This window comes from Scyliorhinus torazame, chromosome 14 (assembly GCF_047496885.1).
Source record: "Scyliorhinus torazame isolate Kashiwa2021f chromosome 14, sScyTor2.1, whole genome shotgun sequence".
Taxonomy (NCBI): domain Eukaryota; kingdom Metazoa; phylum Chordata; class Chondrichthyes; order Carcharhiniformes; family Scyliorhinidae; genus Scyliorhinus; species Scyliorhinus torazame.
This window is the reverse complement of record NC_092720.1, coordinates 187,301,601-187,327,956: the sequence shown is the minus strand read 5'-3', so window position 1 is coordinate 187,327,956 and position 26,356 is coordinate 187,301,601. Positions and strand designations below refer to the sequence as shown.

The 26,356-nt window shown below is 49.9% G+C and overlaps 1 protein-coding gene across 1 annotated transcript in view; it reads left to right on the top strand.

Annotated features, from left to right (window-relative positions):
* Window positions 1-26,356, top strand: part of LOC140390282 (cytochrome P450 2K1-like) — a 61,291-nt gene that overhangs the window by 20,279 nt on the left and 14,656 nt on the right. The window contains exons 4-6 of the mRNA XM_072475305.1: window positions 3,662-3,822; window positions 6,014-6,187; window positions 15,826-15,967. Of these exons, the coding sequence (XP_072331406.1) occupies window positions 3,662-3,822; window positions 6,014-6,187; window positions 15,826-15,967 (477 nt within the window). The remainder of the gene's footprint in view (window positions 1-3,661; window positions 3,823-6,013; window positions 6,188-15,825; window positions 15,968-26,356) is intronic.

Genomic DNA, 26,356 nt, shown 5'->3' with positions numbered 1-26,356 from the left:
ATCGCATAGGATCGTCATTCCACACAGTGTGCGCCAGATGATTCTTCGTCAACTACACGAAGGCCACTTGGGCGTCGAAAAATGCAGACGAAGGGCCCGGGAGGCGGTATATTGGCCGGGTATTAATGAAGACATAGCCAACATGGTGCTCAACTGCACAACCTGTCAGAGGTTTCAGCCAGCGCAACCTCCGGAAACACTTCTACCACACGAGATGGTGACGTCCCCCTGGGCGAAGGTGGGTGTTGACCTATTTCACGCACTCGGCAGAGATTACATTGTTATTATAAACTACTTCTCAAACTACCCGGAAGTCATGCCTCTCCATGATCTGACGTCGTCCGCAGTCATTGGGGCCTGCAAGGAAACGTTTGCTCGCCATGGCATTCCAAGGACTGTCATGTCAGACAATGGACCTTGTTTTGCCAGCCGTGAATGGTCGTCCTTTGCCGCAGCATATGGTTTCACTCATGTGACATCCAGCCCTCTGCATCCACAATCGAACGGGAAGGCTGAAAAGGGTGTCCACATCGCAAAGCGGCTCCTGTGCAAGGCGGCTGATGCCGGATCGGACTTTAACCTTGCCTTGCTGGCCTATCGATCGGCCCCGTTATCCACGGGCCTCTCGCCAGCGCAGCTACTAATGGGTCGCTCCCTCAGGACGACGGTACCTTCCGTCCTGGCACCGATACCAGACCATGAGGCGGTTCTTCGGAACATGCAACTGCAGCGTGATCGCCAGAAAGGTCGGTACGACACACGAGCGACGGACCTGCCCCCCCTGTCCTCCGGAGACAAAGTACGCGTCCATCAACCGTATGGTGGCTGGTCAGCACCGGCCGAAGTCCTCCGACAAGTGGCTCCCCGCTCGTTCCTGGTTCGCATGCCGGATGGTTCCGTGCGTCGCCGCAATCGGCGCGCCCTTCGCCGACTTCCACGCTCACAGCCACACAACACGCCAGATCCTCAACAGGCTTCCGAGGATGACTTTGTGGAGCTGCCGCACATCACGCCCTTTCCATCGCCACCCATGGCCATGCCTGCACAGCAGCCGGTGGTTCTTGATCCACCCTTAAGGCGGTCAACCCGAATTCGTCGCAAACCCATTAGAATGGACTTATAATACAGTTCATATGTTTAATAAGTTGGACAATTTTACATGATAACCTGTTGTTGTTTATCGTTCCAGATGTCGTCTGACTGGACAACTGTTCAAATTTTTTTTCTTCTTCTCTCGTTCGCATTTCTGTTATGTTATGGTACAACTGGATTCATGTGACGCACTCGACATCGCCCCATGTACATAGTTCCGTCATAGACACATGCTGCACACGACACACACACACTCTTAGATGCACTCACGTCACGATCATATTTATTACCATGTAGGCACATATCTTTGTAAAAAGGGGGGATGTCATGATATTCAAACACACACATCATGATGGACACACTAACAGGCAAATCAGAGTACACAACACCACAACCAATCACAGACAAGAACACCAACCACATAAAAAGCACGAGCACGACACCTGGAGGTCAGTAGGTCTGGGGAGAAGGAAACAAGAAAGAGCTGTTGAAACACCACAAGCAGGGAGCCCCCCACGTGCAGAGTGCAAAGACCAAGTTGTAAATAGTGAGTTTAAATAAAGAAGCGTTGTACCATATGCAACTGTGTTGGCTCATCTGTGTGTCAGAACACCCAACACCACAGGATCCATGTTCCTTCTACGAATTGACGCCCAGTCCAACTGGCTAGAGGTGCATAAGATGCAGGGGACAACGTCCTGCGCAACAATTGAAAAGATGCGTTTATCGTTTAGTACGCATGGCCTCCCCGAGGTGCTGGTCACGGATAACGGCACTCCATTCACGAGTGAGGAGTTTGCTAGGTTTACAAAGATGAACGGCATCCGCCATATCCGCACTACCCTTTACCACCCGGCTTCAAATGGGTTGGCAGAGTGCGCAGTGCAGACATTCAAAAGAGGCCTAAAGAAGCAGTCTTCTGGATCAATGGACACGAGACTGGCTCGCTTTTTGTTTACGTACAGGGCCACACCCCATGCAGTGACTGGAGTAGCTCCCGCAGAACTCCTAATGGGCCGGAGACTTCGCACCCGCCTTAGTATGGTTTTCCCGGACATTGGCGCAAAAGTACGCCGCACACAAGAACGGCAGGGACAGGGATTTCCTCGGCATCGGCCGATTCGGCAGTTTGCGCCCGGTGACTCAGTGTTCGTTCGGAATTTTGCTGGTGGTGCCCAATGGGTTCCTGGTGTAATCTTTCGCCAAACGGACCCTATATCTTACCAAGTGCAAGCCCAGGGTCGTCTCCAGCGAAAACATGTAGACCACGTTCGGTCCAGAAGACCATCCCCTCAACAGATTCCCCGCCCCCGGAGCTCATTTCAACAGCCGCAGAGACCAGAGACAAGGGAAGGTAGTCCTCACAATCTTCCACTGGTGCCTCACTCGAAGCCTGCGCAGGTCGTTACGGGACCGAATGGAGATAGAGACGCTGACATGATGGAGGCAGCAGACTCTGACTCCGAGATGGAGACACAGGATGCATCAGAGGGGGAATCCTCGGGTCCATGGGCCGTGGATGTACAACCGCGCCGTTCATCACGGAAGCGCCGGTCTCCGTCTCGTTATACGCCGCCTGATCCACCTCCGCGTGCAAATGTTGTCCGGCCTGCGGCCAAACGAGACCGACGCCCTCCTTCGCCAGGGTCTTTGGTGGATTCCTTGGACTTTGGGGGGGAGGGATGTTATAACCTGCCTATTTACCATTGGCTGGGGACTAATGACAATCCCACAATCCTGTGGGAGTATGAGCTTCCCCAATGAGGGGGGCGGAGAAACCACCAGTAAACTCCTAGTATAAATAAAGCTGGCCAGTTCAGGAACCAGCAGGAAGGAGTATGTAGCAAGGGAAGTTACTGCTACTGTTATGTATATATGTTATAGTAAATAAATGTTATTACTTTGTATCCTTAAAACTCGTGCTGGATTCTTCGTGGCCCTTACAAAAATGTCAAAAGTGAAATATATAAATCACTCCTTATGAGCCCTTTCCTGGTATGGTGGCCGAAACAGAATTATTTCATGGTGTTCCTGAAAATTCAGTGGAGTTGAAGCCCCGTCAACTGCAGTTTCTGGAGACAGTTCTTTTATCAATATTATTTGTTTTTTCCAAAAGTTGATAATAGTACACCCGAGCTCTTGGAGGATGTAACAAGCAGGGTGGATAAAGGGGAACCTGTAGATATAATGTATTTAGATTTCCAAAAGCTATTTGGTAAGGCGGCACATAAAAGGTCAATACACAAGTTTTGAGGGCTTGTGGTGGAAGGCAGGGGGTGATGTTTGGTGGGGGAGAGGGCAAATGGACTACTCTGGCTACCATTACTGCTCTGTCCCTGATCCACCTGTATCTTCTTGTTCCATATTCAGGCTTTTAAACCCGAAAGATAATATCAGCAAATCACTGCTCCCTGAATTATTTCAGTTATTCTCTATTTTGTTCCCATGTTTGGTTAAAGCCTATATTAGTAATATTCCTATTTGCCTGACTTGTGATTTTTTAAAAGTCAAATGTGCCTGAAGTATTATTGCTCTTGAAAGCCTTAATTTTATGTTGAATGTATTACAGGTCAGCCATTTGAAACAGCACAGATTGTGAATTCTGCAGTCAGCAATATCATCTGTTCCATCATATTTGGACACCGCTTTGATTATGAGGATGAGTTATTTATCAGTCTTACAACCATGCTGGATGAGATGGCCAGACTAGGTGGAACGGCTCCAATACATGTAATTATCTTTGAATGTTACTGTGATAAAGTTGCAGGTTTGTGTGCATGACGATTTCCTCGTCTGACTGTAATAGGCCGAGGGAAGGATTTTCTACACCCACCACCCACACCCCACCCCATGGTTATTTTCCGGCAACAGAGGTGTCCCGCCATTGGCAAGTGGCAAGATTTTCCTGTCTTGCCGATACCTGCCATGGATTCTCCGATCTCGTCCGTTGCCACCCCGCCACAAGAGAGACTCAGCGGGACCAGCCGCGAGCGAGGTCGGAGAATCCCGTTCCACATGTTAAAACTGAGGGAGACTTATGTGGATTATAATATAATGATCTTTATTGTCACAAGTAGGCTTACAATAACACTGCCAATGAAGTTACTGTGAAAAGCCCCTAGTCGCCACATTCCGGCGCCTGTTCGGGTCAGAGAGGGAGAATTCAGAATGTCCAAATTACCTAACAGCATGTCTTTCGGGATTGTGGGAGGAAACCGGAGCACCCGGAGGAAACCCACGCAGACACGGGGAGAACATGCAGACTCCATACAGACAGTGACCCAAGCCGGGAATCGAACCTGGGATCCTTGAACTATGAAGCAATAGTACTAACCACTGTGCTACCGTGCCACCCAATCCGAGTATAAACACCGGGGGCGGGATTCTTCGATCGTCCTGCTGCATGTTTCTCAACGGCACGACATTCGCTGGTGGCGGGATTCTCTGTTCCCGTTACTTGTCAATGGGATTTCCCAATGAAGCCCATCCCCCCTCCCGTCGCCGGGAAACCCATGGGCAGGGGTGAGCTGCCAGTGGGAAAAATGAATCTCAACGTCCAGAGAATTGCGGCCCGTCTCTGAGACCAAGGTCACTTTCACCAGACTTCCCTCTGATATTTGTCCCCGGGTTTCAGTCTAAGCCAGGGAGAGAAAGAATACGACTGTGATTTGCTACATAATAACATTGTAGCTGTGACCCCTTCCTCACAGGAAAACTCGAATAGAAATCAATTCAAATGCTATTGCCGTTCTTGACTAAGTTAATGGATGGAACGTACTAGGATTCTGAAACACGCCACATACCCGTTGCAATAATTTTGCTCCATTTTAACACACCCTGCCTGGTAGCAATATGGTGACCTCTCTCCTCCATTTTGATTCCTTTTTTTCAATCCAAAAGAAAATGTTGTCCCAACACAACCTTCCCTCGCACCCCCACTCCCCCCACTGGAACATCTGTCAGTAATCTGAAGTAACTATTCAATTCTGCTGCCATTTATTTGTTTCCTATTATTACTTCTCTAGCACCGTTTTCCAGTCCAATGTCTATATTTGCCTCTCTCTTACCTTTTAATGATTGAAAAAATGGGATCCACCACCAAGCCTTCACACTGCCATTAACACTTCCTCTGACCTGAGTCCAACACATGTTTGTTGCAATTTCTCCTGAGTGTCCACCTATCACTGACCTTCTAATCTGATCCACCTGCTCTACCCCCTCTTGTACAGTATAAAATCCATCAGGTTTCTCCCTCTCTGTAGTTCTGAAGAAGCCATACGGACTCAAAACTTTAACTCCTTCTCGCTCCAAAGATGCTGCCAGGCCTGCTGAGTTTTACCAGCATCTTCTGTTTTTATTTCCGATTTCCAGCATCTGCAGCATTTTGCTTTTTCTTTTTTTTTACTTTTTTATAAATTTAGATTACCCAATTATTTTTTCCAATTAAGGGGCAATTTAGCGTGGCCAATCCACCTACTCTGCCCATTTTTGGGTTGTGGGGGCGAAACCCACGCAGACACGGGGAGAATGTGCAAACTCCACACGGACAGTGACCCAGAGCCGGGATCGAACCTGGGACCTCAGCGGTGTGAGGCAGCTGTGCTAATCACTAGGCCACCGTGCTGCCCTGTATTTTGCTTTTTCTATAGAAATGTGGTGGGTCCCATTTTACCTCCTGTCAGATTGCTGGTGTCAGTGTAAAACAGGTGCTATCAGTTAGGCCAGTCGTTCTACATTTTGCCAAAGGTTACAAATGCCTTCGATGGAAAGGAAATTTGGTTGTGAGGGGCCTGACGGCCGGCGGATCCCATAGCCCCCAACTAACCTCACTGAAAGTCACCTGCTCCGTGCATTGAACATGAGCAAAACCCACTAATTAACTGAAGACTTGAACTTGCTGTCTTTCTTTCCTCCAATGCAGCTGTACAATGCTTACCCATTTCTGGGATTCCTGATTCCGAGTCACAGGAAAATCATGGAAAATCGAGACAGGATATATGGCATCTTTAATGATTTCTTCAAAGCGGCCAAAGAACCCTTGAGTGAGAACAGCATCCAGTCTTTCAGCGAGGCATTAATCATGAAATACCAACAGGTAGAGTGACTCGCATTTCCAGCAGTGGCGGCAAAATCGTTTTTTAGAATATCCAGGAAACAGTCCAAAGATGTGAAGGTTAGGCGGATTGGCCATGCTAAATTGCACCTTAGTGCCCAACGATGAGGGGTTATGGGGTTACGGGAAGAGTGCAAGGGAGGCCTCGGGCCTCTTTCAGAGGGCTGGTGCAGACATGATGGGCTGAATGGCCTCCTTCTGCACTGTCGGAACTCTATGGTTCTATGCGGATTTTTAACCTGTGTTAAGGATCTTTTTTTAATTCTTTCATGTGATATAGGTGTCGCTGGCAAAGCCAGCGTTTGTTGCCAATTCCCAATTGCCCTTGAACTGACTGACTTGCTCAACCATTTCATTTTAGGGAGGCAGTTAAGCATCAGCCACGTTGCTGTGGGTCTGTGAGTCACATGTAGGTCAGCCCAGGTAAGAATTGCAGAGTCCGTTCCCCAAAAGGACTTCAGTAAACCCGAGGGGCTTTTAACACGAAGATAGCTTCACAGTTGCCATAACTGAGGCTGGATTTCAATTGCAGGTTTAATGATTCCACCACCTGTCGGCTATCGTGGGCTTTGAACTGATTAGCCTGGGCCTCTGCACTACCAGTCCAGTCACATTACCATTATGCCACCATTTCCCATTAAATCATCTCAGACAACCCTAACATTAGTTAAAGAGCAAAAACTAGGGCGGGATTTTCAGGTCACTCCCACCCGAGATCCGAAATTCCTAAAAATTGCCCCATTCAAATTTTGTGTCCCAACTGCGACGATTCCCACAGCAGGCGGGACTGAAATTTTACCCTCTTTTGTACCTCAATGTGCTAATTGCTGAATATTCTGCAAATGCAAAGTGAAAATGCAGATTAACATTGATGATGCGCGAGTTTTGATCTTATGAATTACACCGTGAACAGACTTAGGGTGCGATTCCCCCAAAGCGCAGTGCCAAGAAGCACATGGGTATTCAACATGACTGAAGCAACCCCTGACCTCCCCCCAGCCTGAACACAATATCTGAGGGTCCTCCAACCCCCAACACCCACGCCAAGCAATCCTGGACCGATTGCGCATCCGCAAAAAATGCCAGCATGGCACTTTGGCAGTGCCAACCTGGCACCTGGGCAGCACCCCTGCCAGCTAGCAGTGCCACCTGGGCACCTTGGAAGTGACAGGCTTGCACCCAGACAGCCTGGCATTGCAAGGGTACCCAGGTGGCACCAAGACTTCTTTTAATTAGTGTCAGGGCACCAACCTGCCAAAGGGACCCTCACAAGTGCAGATGCACCTAGTCCCATTTGTGGGGACCTGTGCTGAACGATGATCGCCCAAGGTCTCTGAGGGGAAGAGATTGAATCCAAAAGCCTCAGTTACCTCGGGAATCTGCACATTAGAGTGAGACTTACTGCCTTGCTCCAATATCCAGATTTGCTAAAAAATGATCGCGTTATGGGCGAGGTTCACATCGCAACGTCTCACAAGATCACGTTGAATCTCGTGAGGCGTTGCGAGCCAGGGAGATCCCGGGAGCGCGGTCTCCTGGCTCACAACAGCCATGCTGTGCGCAGCGAACTGCTTTTGCGAGTCAGTGTGGCCATTGAAAGCCAGGATCTACCTGGCTTACGACTCTCGAGATACAACGCACGCGGCGAGCTGCTTTTCCGGAGCAGCGTGGCCGATGGATCGTGCCCTTAGAATCTCTACAGTGCACGTGACACCGGAACCAGGCCCTCGGGAGGCCATATTTGGGGTGTCGGACCAGCCGGGGTTGGAAACGGGTGCGGAGGGAGATCTTGTAGCCTTCGCCTCATTGATTGCTCGAAGCCGGATCCTGTTAGGGTGGAGAGATTGATTTCCACCCTGGCGTGGCAGCGGGGGGACCTGCTGGAATTCTTGAAGCTCGAGAAGGTCAAATTTGAACTGAGGGGAAGGTGGAAGGGTTCTACAGCTCTTGGGCGTTATTCATTATGCACTTTCGAGAATTGGATTACATCGAACATTAGGGGCGGGGGTTGCAGGGAGGGTTGTGGGGGGAGGACTGTATGTGCTAATGGTGACTATGGGTGATTCCTGATTCCTTTTTGTCATTTGTTTATGTTAACATGCAGGCTAATGTTTGGGGGTTTGGTGGGAGGATGGGATCGTTGTTATTGATAAGGGGATTGACATTGTATTCATTCCTGATTATTGTTTATTGTTGGGTGTAAATTTGGGACAAAATGTCAAAAAGGAGGAGAATAAAAATATTTTTTTAAAATAAAAACAAAGTATCTCTACAGTGCAGAATGGGGACATTCGGCCCATCATTTCTACATCGACCTTCCGTAACCTAGACCCACTTCGCCACCCTATCCCCGTAACACTACCTAACCTGCACATCCCTGCACAATCAGGGGCAATTTTATCATGGCCAACCCACCTGACCTGCAAATCTTTGGACTGTGGGAGGAAGCCAGGGCACCCGGAGGAAACCCACGCAGACACGGGGAGAACGTGCAAACTCCACACAGACAGTCACCCAAGGTCGGAATTGAACCCGGGTCCCTGGCGCTGTGACGCAGCGGTGCTAACCACTGTGCCACCGTGCCGCCCCATCATAAAGTTGTTGAAAATACTTTATTTTATGGTAAACCTTTGGTTAAATATTATTTTTTCTTTAAACTTACTATGAAATTATACCTGGATTATTGTGCTTCCTGCATTGGATGCCATTTCTTCTCTCATTTTGCCTGGGATGTTAAGCTCTTTAAGACAAATCTGTGGATTTCTTTGCTGCAGAGGCATGTGGAGTCCAAATCACCGAGCGTTTTTAAGATAGAGATAGATAGGCTCATGATTAATAAGATTGGGGGGGGGGACTTCCGGTGGCAGCTTGTGGTTGTAAGTCGCACGTTGGGCGGAGGAGGCGATCGCCCCGGTGAAGGCGGCACTGTTGAAGACATTGGCCGAGGTTCGGGAGCAAGAAGAGAAGATGAACTGCTTGGAGGAATTTCTGTCGCAACATAGTGACCCGTTCTCCTTGATTGCTGAGGAGCTGCAGGAGGTGGTGGAGATCAACAAACATCTTAGAGCCAAGGTATCGGACCTGGAGAACAAGTCAAGTTGGCAGAATTCAAGAATTGTGGCTTGCCCGAGGGGGAGGAGTACTTCACAAAGATGTTGGTGGAGTTATTGGGGGATGGGGAAGAACCCTCCCTGTATGAACTGGATAGGTCTTATCAGTCGCTCAGACCCAAGCCGAAGACAAACGAGCCACCAAGAGTGGTCATAATTTGTTTTCACAAATTCCATGTCAAGGAGAAGGTCATGAGTTGGGCGAAACAAAGGCGCGAGATGCAGTGGGAGGAGCTGGTATTCGTATGTACCAGGACTCAACTGTGGAGCTGGCGGGAAGGCGGGCAGCCTTTGGTGGGGTGAAAGCGGCACTCTACAGTAAAGGTGTAAGGTTCGGCGTGGTCTACCCGGTGAAGCTGAGGGCAACCTATAACTCGAGGACTTCTACTTTGAGATGGTGGGGGCAACAGAGGCGTTCGTGAAAGCGGAAAGACGGGTGAAAATGAGAGTTGGGACTGGGGTTTGGCTGTGCACTGGGGACGTTTCACAGTCAGTGGTTTGGGAGGCTCTTAAGGCAGCAGTAAGTGGGGAGGTAATCGCCTTTAAGTGTGACGGGGGCAGTCTATGAACATGGGGAGAAGGCAGGGCATATGTTGGCCGGCCAGATCCGGAGGGAGGCGGTGGCGAGGGAGATTGTCCAGTGCGGGATAAGACGGGGAAACAAGTGGTGGCCCCGGAGCAGATCAATAATGTTTTTGCGGAGTTCTTTGAGACGGTATAGTCTGAGCCACCGGGAGAGGAGCGAGAGATGAGTGAGTTCCTGGACAGGTTGGAGTATCTGATGCTGGGGGAGGAGGGAAGGGCAGGGCTGGAGGGGCCAGTGGGGGAACAGGAGGTAAAGGTGGAAATTGGGAGGACGCAGTCAGGGAAGGTGGTGTGATTGGATGGATTCCCAGTGGAATATTATAACACGTTTAAGGACAAGTTGGCTCTGTTAATGGTGGGAATGTTTGAGGAGGTGATAGGTAGGGGGTGTAATGATACGGATATAGACTGGGATGTTAAGAGTTCACAAGTTAATGATAATGCTTCTTACCACTAGAGGGAACCACAGAGCAGTCATATATATCATGTGACGAGAGGATTCTGGGATTAGAAGGTGTTTAGATGATTAGTTGAGAGTTAGGAGAAAGCTGGAAGAGTGTCCGGCATAGAGAGCAGTTGTATACTTGCGAGTTCTGTCAGTTAGAGATAGCATAGTTTTATACAATAACCTTCTACTTTAGGAATGTGAACAAATCTCAGTTAGTAGTGTAATAAATTTATAGTTTTGTTTGCTAGCAAAGCTTTGTGTTCTTTATTTAACACTACGCATCGGAGCCATCCAGGTAAAGAAAATAGAGAACAAAACAATGGGGTCTTGCCAAAGATGTTGGGGCAGGCTTCGATTTCCCTGCTGTTAAAGAAGGATAAGGACCCGGTGGAGTGTGGGTCGTATAGGCCCATATCCCTATTGAATGTAGGTGCCAAGATATTGGCAAAGGTGCTGGCAGCAAGGTTGGAGGGGCGTCTCCCGAAGGTGATAGGGAGGATGAGCCGGGTTTGTGAAGGGAAGGCAGTTGTTTTCAAATGTGAGAAGGTTGTTCAATGTGATCATGTTGCCGGGAGGGCGGCATGTGGCTCAGTGGTTAGCATTGCTGCCTAGGGCGCTGAGGACCTGGGTTCGAATCCCGGCCCTGGGTCACTGTCCGTGTGGAGTTTGCACATTCTCCCCGTGTCTGCGTGGGTTTCACCCCCACAACCCGAAGATGTGCACGGTTAGGTGGATTGGCCACGCTAAATTGCCCCTTAATTGAAAAAAAAAGAATTGGGTACTCTAAATTTATATTTTAAAAATGTGATCATGTTGACGGCAGAGGGAAAGGAGACGGAGGTGGTGGTGGCACTGGATGCAGAAGGTGTTTGATTGGGTAGATTGGGTTGTTTGATGGTGGTCTTAGAAGGATGTGGGATCGGGACGAGGTTCACAGCGTGGGTATGGCTGCTGTATTGGGAGCCGATGGTGAGTGTTCGCACTAAGATATTAATTTGGAATACTTTCCTTTGCACCGGGGTACTGGGCATGGGTGTCCTACATCCCCATTGTTGTTTGCATTGGCTATAGAGCCTTTGGCCAACGCGCAAAAGTACTCAGGGGATAGTGAGGGGTGGGGTGTAGCACAGGATATCCTTATATGCTGATGATCTGCTACTGTGCATCTCTGAGCCGAGCACGTCTGTGGGGTATAGAAAGGGGCTGCTCCAAAGATTTGGGTCGTTCTCGGGGTGGGGGTGCAGGGGTAGGGGGGCTGCCATTTCGTATAGCGACAAACCTACTTTAGGTACTTGGGAGTGCAGGTGATGCGGGATTGGGGTAGGCCCCGAAGGTATAATGTTACTAGTTTGGCGGGCCGGGTGCAGGCAGTTAAAATGAATGAGTTGCCGCGATTTTTGTTCCTATTTCAGTGCCTGCAGGTTTTCTACCGAAATCTCACTTCAAAGAGTTGGACAAATTGGTCACTTCCTTTATTTGGGGGAGGGGGAAAGGGAAAGGTGGCTAGGGATAGGAGGCTGGTCTTACAGAGCGGGCGACAGGCAGGGGCGAGATTCTAGGCCTCCCAAACTTACTGTAGTATTGCTGGGCGGCGAATGCGGAGAAGGTGTAGAGGTGGGTCCCAATGGGTTAAAATGGAGGAGGGTTCATGTAGGGGGTTGAGGGCGCTGGCAACGGCGCCGCTCCCAATGGCTCCGAGCAGGTATTTGGTGAGTCCAGTGGTGGCGGCCACTTTGAAGAGTAGGAGACAATTTCGGCAGCACTTTAAGCTGGGGGCTGGGTCAGGGGACGCGATTGGGGGGAATCATGGGTTCGAGTCGGGGAGGATGGATACAAGATTTCGGAGATGGGAGGAGAGGGGGATTAGGGAAATGAAAAATCTGCCAAACCTCACGCCTTTACTGTGGAGTGCTGCCTTCACCTGTCCGTAGGCCGCACGCCACTTCGCCAGCTCGACCATCAAGGCTTGGTATTTCCAAATACCAACGCCTTCCCACTTCACCTCGCGCCTTTGCTTCAGCCAACTCAGGACTTTCTCCTTGACATGAAACTTATAGTAGCAGATTATTTTGTTTTTAAACGTATTTTATTACAAACTTGTATCACAGCAGGTTACAGCCAGTAAACACCCGGGGAAACATACTTCCCAACAATCACCTATACAGTCTGTACAGACTTTCCCCCTTTTTCACCCCCCCTGCTCCCCATCACCCCTACCCCCTACCCCCCTGCGACGAATAGCTCGTCAAACACGGTCACAAACATCCCCCACCTTTTCGCAAGCTCTCCCGCTGAGCCCCTTAACTCATTCTTTATCTTCTCTAACCGCAGGAAGTCGTACCCGTCACCCACCCAAGCCGCTACACCCAGTGGCGATGCCGACCGCCATGCCAGCAAAATCTGTCGCCATGTAATCAGAGAGGCGAAGGCCACGGCATCAGCCTTCCTCCTCTCCAGGAGCTCCTGCTTCTCTGAAACCCCAAATATCGTCACCAATGGGTCCGACTCCACCTTCTCCTCCACTATCCTGGCTAAGACTGCGAACACTTCTGCCCAGAACCTTCCCAGTTTTTCACAACCCCAAAACATGTGCGCGTGATTTGCTGCCACCCACCCACACTTCTCACACTCATCTGCTACCCCTGAAAGAACCCACTCATTCTCGCCCGAGTCATATGCACCCTGTGCACCACCTTAAACTGTATCAGGCTCATCTTGCACAAGAGGAGATCACATTTACCCATGATAGCAGATTATAACTGCCCTTGGTGACTCGTTTGCTTTTGGCTTGGGCATGAGCAACCGATGTGCCCTGTCCTGCTCATACTGGGAGGGTTCTTCCCCCTTCCCCAACAGCTCTGACAACATCTTTGCAAAGTACTCAGTTGGCCTCGGACCCTCCATCCCCTTAAGCAGGCGCACTATTCCTATGTTATGCCGCCTCGACCTGTTCTCAAGATCCTCCATCTTGGTTCTGAGCCCTTTTGATAGCTTTCTCCACCCTTCGCAGCTCCTCACCCATCGAGGTGAACTGGTCACTGTGCTGCGACAGAGGTTCCTCCACCCCCTTTAAGTTTTCTTGTTGTTCCCGTACCTCGGCCGATGTCTTCGACATTGCCGCCTTCACCGGGGCAATCACCTCGTCCACCCACTCCTTCATCGCAGCCATCATCTCCTTTCGCAGCACCTCCCATGTGCTTACTGAACAGCCTCTCCCCCAATCACCTCAGTCAGAGTTTCCACGGTGAGGGGAGTGGCCCCACCCAGCAATCCAGCCTCCGCCATCTTTCCTCCTGCCGCGTTCACCCGTTCACCCGACGGCAAACCTTGGCTCACTCCCTTCTTTCAGTGGCTTTCTTCTGGGTCTTTGACATCTCCCCTCTTCCTTCTGCCTTCCTGCACCAGCTTGTTCAAAAACTGACCCTGAAACCGGGCATTAAACTCCAAAACCCAGAGCCTCGAGCAGGAGCCACCCAATGTGCGACCTCGGCCCACATGCCGTAATTTTAATATTGATCCCATTTACTTCCTGTTGTAGCCATCTGGGATGGCCACTTACACCAAGAAACATGGACGTTTGCAAAGCATAATGGGGACAATGGAAGGTTCAGGCAGGCACGGAGCCTGAATGTATATTTGTGGACACACAACCCAGACAGCATCGAAACCCCAAGCCAATTTACATATTGATGGCCCATCTGCGCAAGACAAAGACTGGTATTCTGGTATCCGATACAGTTCCAGACATTTCGGCGCCACTCCCCTTAGTAAGGAAGCACAGCAAGCGAGGTCAATGACTGCTTCGGACACGCCCAGCTATCAAGGCACATTTATTGGGCAGATTGAAGGCAGTGATCGAGAACTGCCCAATTAATTGGATCCAAGCCTAAGTACCGCCCAAGAGCGCGCAACATCTCCCAAGGATAAAGAAGAACCCTGCCATGTGTTCGGCCTCTTTTGAACCTGGCGCTCTGGGAACGCGGCCCTCCATCTGCAGCACCACGACTAGAAGCAAGTTCAAGTTCAACGCTCGCTACCAGACAGACGATCCTAGATGAACCTCTGTTATTTTTCCGGACCCAATAGATCCAGATTCGAACAAAGGCCACTGTTCCTCTGACCTAAGCCGGGTGCCCGAAGTTAAGTACAGGTTGTTATAGCAATAGGTGTAATTTAGCTTGTAGTGTTTATCTTGCATGCGTAAGTTAAACTTGCGTGTAAATAAAGTATCATTGACTTTGAACTAACTAACTGGTTGTTTGGCTCTTTGATCGATACCCGGTTGAACCTTGTGGCGGTATCAACTGATACCTGGCGACTCTGAAAGCATATCATATTCATAGTTACATCAAGAAAGGCAACCTTATTGACTTCGTAACATACGATGAACGTCTGAGGATCCTGGGATTATATTCATTGGAGTTTAGGAGGTTGAGGGGAGATCTAATAGAAACTTACAAGATAATGAATGGCTTAGATAGTGTGGACGTAGGGAAGTTGTTTCCATTAGCAGGAGAGACTAGGACCCGGGGGCACAGCCTTCGAATAAAAGGGAGTCACTTTAGAACAGAGATGAGGAGAAATGTCTTCAGCAAGAGAGTGGTGGGTCTGTGGAATTCATTGCCACAGAGGGCGGTGGAGGCTGGGACGTTGAGTGTCTTTAAGACAGAAGTTGATAAATTCTTGATTTCTCGAGGAATTAAGGGCTATGGAGAGAGAGCGGGTAAATGGAGTTGAAATCAGCCATGATTGAATGGTGGAGTGGACTCGATGGGCCGAATGGCCTTACTTCCGTTCCTATGTGTTATGGTCTTATGGACTGCCATATTCATAGCAAGTAAAAGATAAACACTGTTGACTCTCCTTCCCAAATTGTATCACTTCACAATTCTCTGCATTACGTTTCATACATGTCTCTCCATGTTACCAATCTGCCTATGACCTCTGGACATCTGTTACTAACCTCTCACTGCTGACTACATTTCTGATTTTCACAAATACCACAAAATTAAAATAATGCAAATTAAAATGACGAGTCTGAAACATTAATACGACACCTTTCATGACCCCAAGACATCCCAAAGCCTTTGACAGACAATGAACTATTTGTGAAGTGTGACCATTGCTGTGTTACATGGAACTGAGGGGAGTGAATTTTTACACAATAAGACCCCACTGAAACATTTGTGATGGTGAGTTTTCCATTGAAATATCGGCTGGCACAGTATGAAGAGCTCCACTGCATTTACTCAACTGGTTCCATGTGATCTTTTTGCATCTGACGGTGCAGCACTCCCTCAGAACGGCACTGAAATGCCAGCCCAGATTATTTGCTCAAGTTTGCAAAGTGCGACTTGAACTTATGAGGTGTGAGGACCACAGCTCTGGGTTACACAGGTTGGCCTTGCAGTTGGTATGTGCCCAGACATTTTCCTGCAGAATGCAGTACATTCTCCTTTATTCCCTTTGTCCTGAAGGAATCAAGAGGCCAAGATTCGGAATTTGAGAGGAGGGATACGCTGGCTACGACCATTGACCTGTTTGCGGGCGGTACGGAAACCATCTCCACGACCATCTGCTGGGGACTTCTTCTAATGATGAAATATCCAGAAATTCAGAGTGAGAAATCATTAACTTCTCTCCTGTTGCTTTGTTGTGGTGTTGTCTGATGAGAAATCAGGAAACGTTACCTAATGAGGTCTTTTTTACATACGATCTCTGAGGCTGACTAACAGGACGCCATGAGTAGTGATAAGGGGCGTCTTTCTCAGGTTGGCCGGCAACAACCATTGGAGTGCCACAGGGATTAGTGCTGGGACTCCAGCTGTTCACATTATCTATGAATGATTTGGAGGAAGGAACAGAGTGTACTGTGGCCAAATTTACAGATGATACAAAAAGGGAAGGAAGGCAGGTTGTGATGATATAAAGAGGCCACTCACCCACCTATCGCCGTAATCCCACCTATTGGACACAACTGCGAGACCTCGCCAGGGTGCCATTTAACACTGGCTCACACTAACTTGGTCCAGGTGTAACAGCACCTGGAGGGATCTCCCAGGTCAGTGGAGAGCTCCAGGTGATCGGGAACAGCGCAGGCTGGTACCCTGGATCTCCCTATGGCACCTGGGAACTTTGGCATGCCAGTCTGGCAACCTGTCAGTGCCTGCCTTGCACTGCCAGAGTGCCTAGGTGGCACTAGTAGGGCACTGCCATGGCACCAGGTTGGCAATGCCAGGGTGCCTGGTTGTCGTTGGGTGAGTGGGAGCCTGAAAAGGCGGGGGGGGGGCAGAGGAAATGATCAGGGCAGCATTCCGAAACTCAGCCACGATCTGCGAGGAGCCTGTCCTGCTGGTGAGCTAAAGCCTCGGCGGCGACAATCTCCCCAAGGCCAGAAGAAATGGTGGCATGTGGCGCAGTGGTTAGCAATGGGACTGCGGTGCTGAGGACCCGGGTTCGAATCCCAGCCCTGGGTCACTGTCCGTGTGGAGTTTGCACATTCTCCCCATGTCTGCGTGGGTTTCACCCCCACAACCCAAAGATGTGCAGGTTAGGTGGATTGGCAACATTAAATTGCCCCTTAATTGGGGAAAAAAAAAATTGAATACTCTAACTACAGCCGCCGAGAAACACTCCACCAAACGCTCCCTAAACCGGACATAGAGAATTTTTGGGAGAATCATGATTTGATTTGATTTGATTTGATTTATTGTCACATGTATCGAAGTACGGTGAAAAGTATTTTTCTGCAGCCGAGGGAACGTACACAGTACGTACATAGAAGACACAAGAATAATCAACTGGACTTCCGGGTGCGGCGATGACCAGCTGAGTCACACGTTTCGGCACCTCCCGTTGGAATGGACTTTTGGGCTCTTATTAGGAGCCCCAACGGCAATTTTTAACGACCAAAATCACTGTGCGGTGAAATAGAAGGGAATCCCCCGGAAAGATATGGAAAAAGGAGAGGATAGCGGCCGGATTGCAGTGGATCCTTTGGAGCAGCGGCAAGGAAGGGAAGCTCGAAGCAAGATGGCGTCGGAAGGTGGCAGTTTGGTACGGGGCCCGGAGCAACAAGAGTTCCTGCGGCGCTGTGTGGAAGAGCTGAAGAAGGAGGTGTTGGCCCCGATGCTACAGGCGATTGAAGGGCTAAAGGAGGCGCAGAGGACCCAGGAGCTGGAGCTTCGGGTCGTGAAGGCAAAGGCTGCTGAAAATGAAGATGAAATACAGGGCCTGGTGGTGAAGACAGAGACGCACGAGGCACAGCACAAAGGTGTGTGGAGAGGTTGGAAGCCCTGGAGAATAATTCGAGGAGGAAGAATTTAAGAGTCTTGGGTCTTCCCGAAGGCACAGAGGGGGCGGACGTCGGGGCATATGTGAGCACGATGCTTCACTCGCTAATGGGATCGGAGGCCCCGACGGGCCCTTTGGAGGTGGAGGGAGCTTATCGAGTTCTGGCGCGAAGACCAAAGGCTGGAGAAATACCTCGAGCCATAGTGCTGAGGTTCCACCGCTACAACGACAGAGAGATGGTCCTAAGATGGGCGAAGAAAACTCGGAGCTGTAGGTGGGAGAACGCGGTGATCCGCGTATACCAGGATTGGAGTGCGGAGGTGGCGCGAAGGAGGGCAAGTTTCAATCGGGCTAAGGCGGTGCTTCACAAAAAGAAGGTTAAATTTGGAATGTTGCAACCGGCGAGACTGTGGGTCACACACCAAGGGAAGCACCACTACTTTGAGACGGCAGAAGAGGCGTGGACATTCATTGTGGACGAGAAGTTGGAATAGTCTGGCGAGAGAAAGAGCTTCTGGGATAAAGTGGTGGGTTGATTATGTGGGGCGAGGTTTCAATCCTGTAACTTTTCTCTCTTCCCCTCGTTGGGGGGGCGGGGAGTATGAGGAACTGTGAGCGCCGGTGGGAAGGAAAGGGGAAGGAGAAGGGAACTGCGCCATTAGGGGCGGGGCCGAGTGGGAAACGCGGGAGTTGCTCCCGCGCTAGGGTAATTATGGCGGGAACAGGGACGCAGGAAGGTGGGGGCCTCGCACAGTGAGAGGCCGAGGGCAAACGGGGAAGCCGAGGTCAGCCAGAGTTTGCTGACTTCTGGGAGTAACATGGGGGGTGTAATTACGCTAGAGGGGGATCTAGTGGAGGGAGGGGGGAGGGAGTTAACTGGGTTGCTGCTGCTAAGGGGAAGGGGGAGCTGTTATGGGGCGGGGTGGTCGAGACGGGAGGGCACCGTCGGTGGGATATACGGGTACGTGGGAACCGGGTAAGGAGCTGGGTTAAAAAAGGGGATGGCTAGTCGACAGGGGGGGTGGTAAAGAGCCCCCCAACCCGGCTGATCACGTGGAACGTGAGAGGGCTGAATGGGCCGATTAAAAGGGCACGGGTACTCGCACACCTAAAGAAATTAAAGGCAGATGTGGCTATGTTGCAGGAGACGCACCTGAAACGGACAGACCAGGTCAGACTACGTAAAGGATGGGTGGGACAGGTGTTTCATTCAGGTCTAGATACGAAGCATAGGGGGGTGGCTATTTTAGTGGGGAAACGGGTACTGTTTGAGGCAAAGACCATAGTAGCGGACAGTAGGGGTAGATACGTGATGGTGAGTGGCAGATTGCAAGGGGAGGCGGTGGTTCTGGTGAACGTATACGCCCCGAACTGGGATGATGCAAACTTCATGAGGCGTATGTTGGGGCGTATCCCGGACCTGGAGACGGGAAAGTTGGTAATGGGGGGAGACTTCAATACGGTGCTTGATCCAGGGCTGGACCGGTCGAGGTCCAGGACCGGGAGGAGGCCGGCAGCGGCCAAGGTGTTTAAGGACTTCATGGAGCAGATGGGAGGAGTAGACCCCTGGAGATTTATTAGGCCTAGGAGTAAGGAGTTTTTATTTTTCTCCCATGTTGACAAGGTATATTCACGGACAGACGTTTTGTCCTGGGAAGGGCACTGATCCCGAAGGTGACAGGGAGTATACGACAATAGCCATCTCGGACCATGCTCCACGTTGGGTAGATCTGGAGGTAGGAGAGGAAAAAAGAACAGCACCCACTCTGGAGAATGGATATGGGCTTATTGGCGGATGAGGGGGTATGTCTAAGGGTGAGGTGGTGTATCGAAAGGTACTTGGAGCTTAATGACAATGGAGAGGTTCAGGTGGGAGTGGTCTGGGAGGCGCTGAAGGAGGTGGTCCGAGGGGAACTGATATCCATAAGGGCACATAAAGGGAAGCAAGAGAGGAAAGAAAGGGAGCGATTGTTGAGAGAACTTCTGAGGGTGGATAGGCAATATGCAGAGGCACCGGAGGAGGGACTGTACAGGGAAAGACAAAGGTTACATGTGGAATTTGACCTGCTGACCACGGGTAAGGCAGAGGCACAGTGGAGGAGGGCGCAGGGTGTACAGTATGAGTATGGAGAGAAGGCGAGCCGGCTACTGGCCCAACAATTGAGGAAGAGGGGAGCGGCGAGGGAGATAGGTGGGATGAGAGATGAGGAGGGAGAGATGGAACGGGGAGCGGAGAGAGTGAACGGGGTGTTCAAGGCATTCTATGAGAGGTTGTATAAGGCTCAGCCCCCGGAAGGGAAGGAGGGAATGATGCATTTCCTGGATCAGCTGGAATTCCCAAAGGTGGAGGAGCAGGAGAGGGCGGGACTGGGAGCACAGATTGAGGTGGAGGAGGTGATAAAGGGGATTGGGAGCATGCAGGCGGGGAAGGCCCCGGGACCGGATGGGTTCCCGGTGGAATTTTATAGGAAATATATGGACCTACTGGCCCCGCTTTTGACGAGAACCTTTAATGAGGCCAGGGAAAGGGGGAAGCTGCCCCCGACTATGTCGGAGGCGATATTATCGTTACTTTTGAAGAAGGAAAAAGACCCGCTGCAGTGTGGGTCCTACAGGCCCATTTCCCTTTTGAACGTGGATGCTAAGCTCCTGGCCAAGGTGATGGCGACGAGGATAGAGGATTGTGTCCCGGGGGTGGTCCACGAGGATCAAACTGGGTTCGTTAAGGGGAGACAGCTGAACACGAACATACGGAGGCTGCTAGGCGTGATGATGATGCCCCCACCAGAGGGGGAGGCGGAGATAGTGGTGGCGATGGACGCCGAGAAAGCATTCGACAGAGTGGAGTGGGACTACCTGTGGGAAGTGTTGAGGAGATTTGGTTTTGGAGAAGGGTTTATTGGATGGGTACAACTGCTATATAGGGCCCCGGTGGCGAGTGTGATCACGAACAGGCAGAGGTCTGACTACTTCCATCTTTATAGAGGGACGAGGCAGGGGTGTCCCTTGTCTCCGTTACTGTTTGCATTGGCAATTGAGCCCCTGGCCATAGCATTGAGGGGCTCCAGGAAGTGGAGGGGAGTACTTAGGGGAGGAGAAGAACACCGGGTATCATTGTATGCAGATGATTTATTGCTGTATGTTGCGGACCCAGTGGAGGGGATGCCTGAGATAATGCAGACACTCAGGGAGTTTGGGGAATTCTCAGGGTACAAATTGAATATGGGGAAGAGTGAGTTGTTTGTGGTGCATCCGGGGGAGCAGAGTAGGGGAATAGATGATTTACCGCTGAGGAAGGTAACAAGAGATTTCCGGTACTTAGGGATTCAGATAGCCAGGAGTTGGGGAACCTTACATAGGTTAAATCGAACACGATTGGTGGAACAGATGGAGGAGGATTTTACGAGATGGGACATGGTGCCCCTGTCACTGGTGGGTAGGGTGCAGGCGGTCAAAATGGTAGTCCTCCCGAGATTCCTTTTTGTGTTCCAGTGCCTCCCGGTGATGGTCACAAAGGCTTTTTTCAAGAAAATCGAGAAAAGTGTCATGAGTTTTGTGTGGGCTGGGAAGACCCCGAGAGTGAGGAGGGGGTTTTTGCAGCGTAGCAGGGATAGGGGGGGACTGGCACTACCGAGCTTAAGTGAGTACTATTGGGCCGCCAATATCTCAATGGTGTGTAAGTGGATGGGAGAAGGGGAGGGAGCGACGTGGAAGAGATTGGAGATGGCGTCCTGCAAAGGAACCAGCCTACAAGCACTGGCGACGGCGCCGTTGCCGTTCTCCCCGAAGAAATACACCACAAGTCCAGTGGTGGTGGCAACACTGAAAATTTGGGGGCAGTGGAGACGGCATAGGGGAATGACGGGAGCCTCGGTGCGGTCCCCGATAAGAAATAATCATAGGTTTGTCCCAGGGAGAATAGATGGGGGATTTAGAGCATGGCAGAGAGCTGGGATTGTGCAACTGAGGGATCTGTTCCTCGACGGGACGTTTGCGAGTCTGGGAGCGCTGACGGAAAAATATGGGTTGCCCCAAGGGAATGCATTTCGGTACATGCAACTGAGGGCTTTTGCGAGGCAACAGGTGAGGGAATTCCCACAGTTCCGACGCAGGAGATTCAGGATAGAGTGATCTCAGGGACATGGGTGGGGGATGATAGGGTGTCGGATATATACAGGGAAATGAGAGACGAGGGGGAGATCATGGTGGATGAGCTGAAGGGAAAATGGGAAGAAGAGCTGGGGGAAGAGATTGAAGAGGGGCTGTGGGCAGATGCCCAACGTAGGGTAAACTCTTCGTCCTCGTGCGCCAGGCTTAGCCTGATACAATTCAAGGTTTTGCACAGGGCGCATATGACCGGAGCAAGGCTCAGTAAATTTTTTGGGGTAGAGGATAGGTGTGGGAGATGCTCGAGGAGCCCAGCAAACCACACCCACATGTTTTGGTCATGCCCGGCACTGCAGGGGTTCTGGGTGGGGGTGGCGAATGTGCTTTCGAAGGTGGTGGGGGTCCGGGTCGAGCCAAGCTGGGGGTTGGCTATATTCGGGGTTGCAGAAGAGCCGGGAGTGCAAGAGGCGAAAGAGGCTGATGTCTTGGCCTTTGCATCCCTAGTATCCTGGCGAAGGATATTGCTTATGTGGAAGGAAGCCAAACCCCCGGGCGTGGAGACCTGGATAAACGACATGGCAGGGTTTATAAAACTAGAACGGATAAAGTTCGCACTAAGGGGTTCGGCTCAAGGGTTCACCAGGCGGTGCCGACCGTTCATTAACTACCTCGCAGAACGATAAAGGAAATGGGAAGGTAACAGCAGCAACCCAGGGGGGAGGGGGGGGGAGGGGGGAGGGCTCGGGTGGGTCCTCAGGGGTGTTTTTGTATAGATATTTGTACTTGGTTATGTATATTGGATTGCTTGATTCTATTATTTGGGAGAGTTATTATTTTTGTTATGGCAGTTGCCATTTAGTTTATATATTATTTATTTATTTGTTAAAAACGGTCACTGTTATTTATATTGTTTTATTGTTGTAAAAGGGGGAAAAACCTTTGTACTGTTTTGTTTGGCCGAAAAATTTGAATAAAATATATTTAAAAAAAAAAGAATAATCAACAGGAAACATTGGCAAATGGTACATCGACAAAACAGTGATTGGTTACAGTGCGGAACAAGGGGCCAAACAAAGCAAATACATGAGCAAGAGCAGCATAGGGCGTCGTGAGTACTGTTCTTACAGGAACAGATCAGTCCGAGGGGGGGTCGTTGAGGAGTCTAGTAGCTGTGGGGAAGAAGCTGTTCCTATGTCTGAATGTGCGGGTCATCAGACTTCTGTACCTTCTGCCTGATGGAAGGGTCTGTAAGAAGGCAATGCCTGGGTGGGAGGGGTCTCTGATAATGTTGTCTGTCTTCCTGAGGCAGCGGGAGGTGTATACAGAATCAATATGGGGATGGCAACATTGTGTGATGCGTTGGGCTGAGTTCACCACACTCTGCAGTTTCTTGCGATCTTGGACCGAGCAGTTGCCATACCAGGCTGTGATGCAGCCAAATAGGATGCTCTGTATCGCACATCTGTAGAAGTTTGTGAGAGTCGATGCAGTTTCTTTAGCCTAAGGTGTTGTTCCCCCAGTTTGCGTTGGGCTTGACTGGAACATTGTAGCAGGCCAAGGACAGACATGCGGGCATGAGAGAACACTTTAAAATACATCACATTTCTACCTCTCTTTAGCTCCGAAGAAGAGTCATGTAGACGTGAAATGTTAATCCTGGGCTTGAATTTTCCAGTCCCATCTGTCTGGGGGCCGGAAATTCCCGCCCGAGGTCAACAGACATTTTAATAGTCCGTTAAATTGTCCGTCCTGCCCATGACGATTCCCTTGGTGGGCGGGATCGGAATATTTACCCCTCGGTTTCCCTCTCCGCAGACGCTGCCAGAATTGCTGAGTTTTTCCAGCTTTTTCTGAGCTTATTTCAGATTTCCAAAATCCGCAGGAACTTGTTTTTCTTTAACACAACTCACTGTTTCCTGTTCTTGAGCCGATTTTTAATAATCCAATTGGGCACTGACCCTTCAATCCAATGAGCCTTAATTTAATTAACAAGCTCTTTAGTACAAAATTAATTTAAGGACACAATGAATTCTCACAAACACAAAATAGTTTAAAAGTCACCGAGGGCACTGCAGGGTCTGGGGGTATTTTAGTGACTATTTAAAGATGGCAGCACTGCATTATTTTAGAGGTTCTCCAGCAAACCATAAAATGTATCTTTAAGTTTAGTGCTCCATAGGGACGGCACGGTGGGGCAGTGGTTAGCACTGCTGCCTACTGCGCTGAGGACACGTGTTCGATCCCGGCCCCGGGTTACTGTCTGTGAGGAGTTTGCACATTCTCCCCGTGTCTGCGTGGGTCTCACCCCCACAACATAAAGATTTGCAAGTTAAATGGATTGGCCACACTAAATTGCCCCTTAATTGGAAAAGAAAATAATTGGGTACTCTAAATTTCTTATTAAAAAAAGATTTAGTGCTCCATTGGCAACGCTACATCAGTCTTGGTTTTGGGTCTTTTGAATTCGTGGAAGCTGAATATTGAAGAGGAAACATAACAAAGAACAAAGAACAATTCAGCACAGGAACAGGTCCTTGGCTCTCCAAGCCTGTACCGGTCGCAATACCAATTTTTGCCAAAACCCACAGCACTTCCTTGTGCCGTATCCCTCTATACCCATCCGATCCATGTGTTTGTCAAGATGCCTTTTGAATGCCGTTAATGTATCTACTTCCACAGCCTCCCCTGGCAACGCGTTCCATGCACTCACCACCCTCTGCGTAAAAAACCTGCCTCGCACATCTCCTCTAAACATTGCCCCATGGACCTTAAACCTATGCCCACTGGTGACTGACCCCTCCACCCTGGGAAAGAGTGCCTGCCCATCCACCCTATCCATGCTGCTCAAAATCTTGTAGATTTCTATCACCCTCAACCTCCGTCTTTCTAATGAAAACAGTCCGAGTCTATTCAGCATCTACACATAGCTCATAGGTCATAGATCATAGAATTTACAGTGCAGAAGGAGGCCATTCAGCCCATCGAGTCTGCACCAGCTCTTGGAAAGAGCACCCTACCCAAGCCCACATCCCCACCCTATTCCCATAACCCAGTAACCCCACCCAAAACTAAGGCCAATTTTGGACACTAACGGCAATTTAGCATGGCCAATCCACCTAACCTGCACATCTTTGGACTGTGGGAGGAAACCGGAGCACCCGGAGGAAACCCACGCAGACACGGGGAGAACGTGCAGACTCCGCACAGACAGTGACCCAAGCCGGGAATCGAACCTGGGACCCTGGAGCTGTGAAGCAATTGTGCTAACCACTATGCTACTGTGCTGCCCTTAAGCTAATACCCTCCAGACCAGGCAACATCCTGGTAAACCTCCTCTGCACCCTTTCCAAAGCCTCCACACTCTTCTGGTAGCATTGCAGCCAGAATTGTGCGCAATATTCCAAGTACGGCCTTACCAAGGTTCGAAACAACTGTCGCATGGCTTGCCAGTTTTTATACTCGATGCCCCATCCAATGAAGGCAAGCATTCCGTATTCTTTCTTGACTACCTTGTCCACTTGTGTTGCCACCTTCAAAGATCTGTGGACCGGCACTCCCAGATCTCTCTGACTTTCTATATTCCTAAGGGTTTTGCCATTTACGATCTATTTCCCCTCTATGTTAGACCTAGCAAAATGCATTACCTCACATTTGTCCAGATTAAACTCCATTTGCCATTTGTTTGCCCAAGTCTCCAACCTATCTATGTCCTGCAGTATCTTGTGACCTTCCTCAACACTATCTGCCACTCCACCAACCTTGGTGTCATCCGCGAACTTACTAATCAGACCGAATACATTTTCGTCCAAGTCGTTTATGTACAAACAACAGAGGCCAAAGCACAGATCCCTGAGGAACACCATAAGTCACAACCCGTTCAGAAAAACACCCCTCTTCTGCATCCCTTTGCCTTCTGTGACCGAGCCAGTTCTGTATCCATCTTACCACCTCACCTCTGATTCTGTGTGACTCCACCTTTTATACCAGTCTGCCATGAGGTATCTTGTCAAAGACTTTACTGAAGTCCATGTAAACAACATCTACCACCCTCCCCTCATCAATCATCTTTGTCACCTCCTCAATAAACTCGATCAAGTTAGTGAGGCACGACCTCCCCTTCACAAAACCATGCTGCCTATCGCTTCTGAGTCCATTTGTTTCCAAATGGTTGTAAATCCTGTCCCTGAGAATTCTCTCCAATAATTTACCTATTACTGATGTAAGGCTCACCAGCCTATAGTTTCCAGGATTATCCCTGCTACCTTTCTTAAACAGCGAGACCACATTAGCTGTTCTCCAGTCGCAGCCATGAGGATACAAATATGTCAGTTAAGGCCCCAGCAATTTCCTCCCTTGCCTCCCTGAGTATTCTGGGGTAAATCCCAGCCGGCCCAGGACACTTATCTACCTTAATATTTTTTAGAAGACCCAATACCTCCTTTTCAATGTTAAGATGATCCAGACTGTCCACACATCCTAACCAAGAATCATCTTCCACAAAGTCACTTTCTTTGGCGAACACTGATGCACAGTACTCATTTAGTACCTCACCCATTTCCTCTGGCTCAACACATTGATTCCCCCCATTGTCCTTAAGTGGTTCAATCC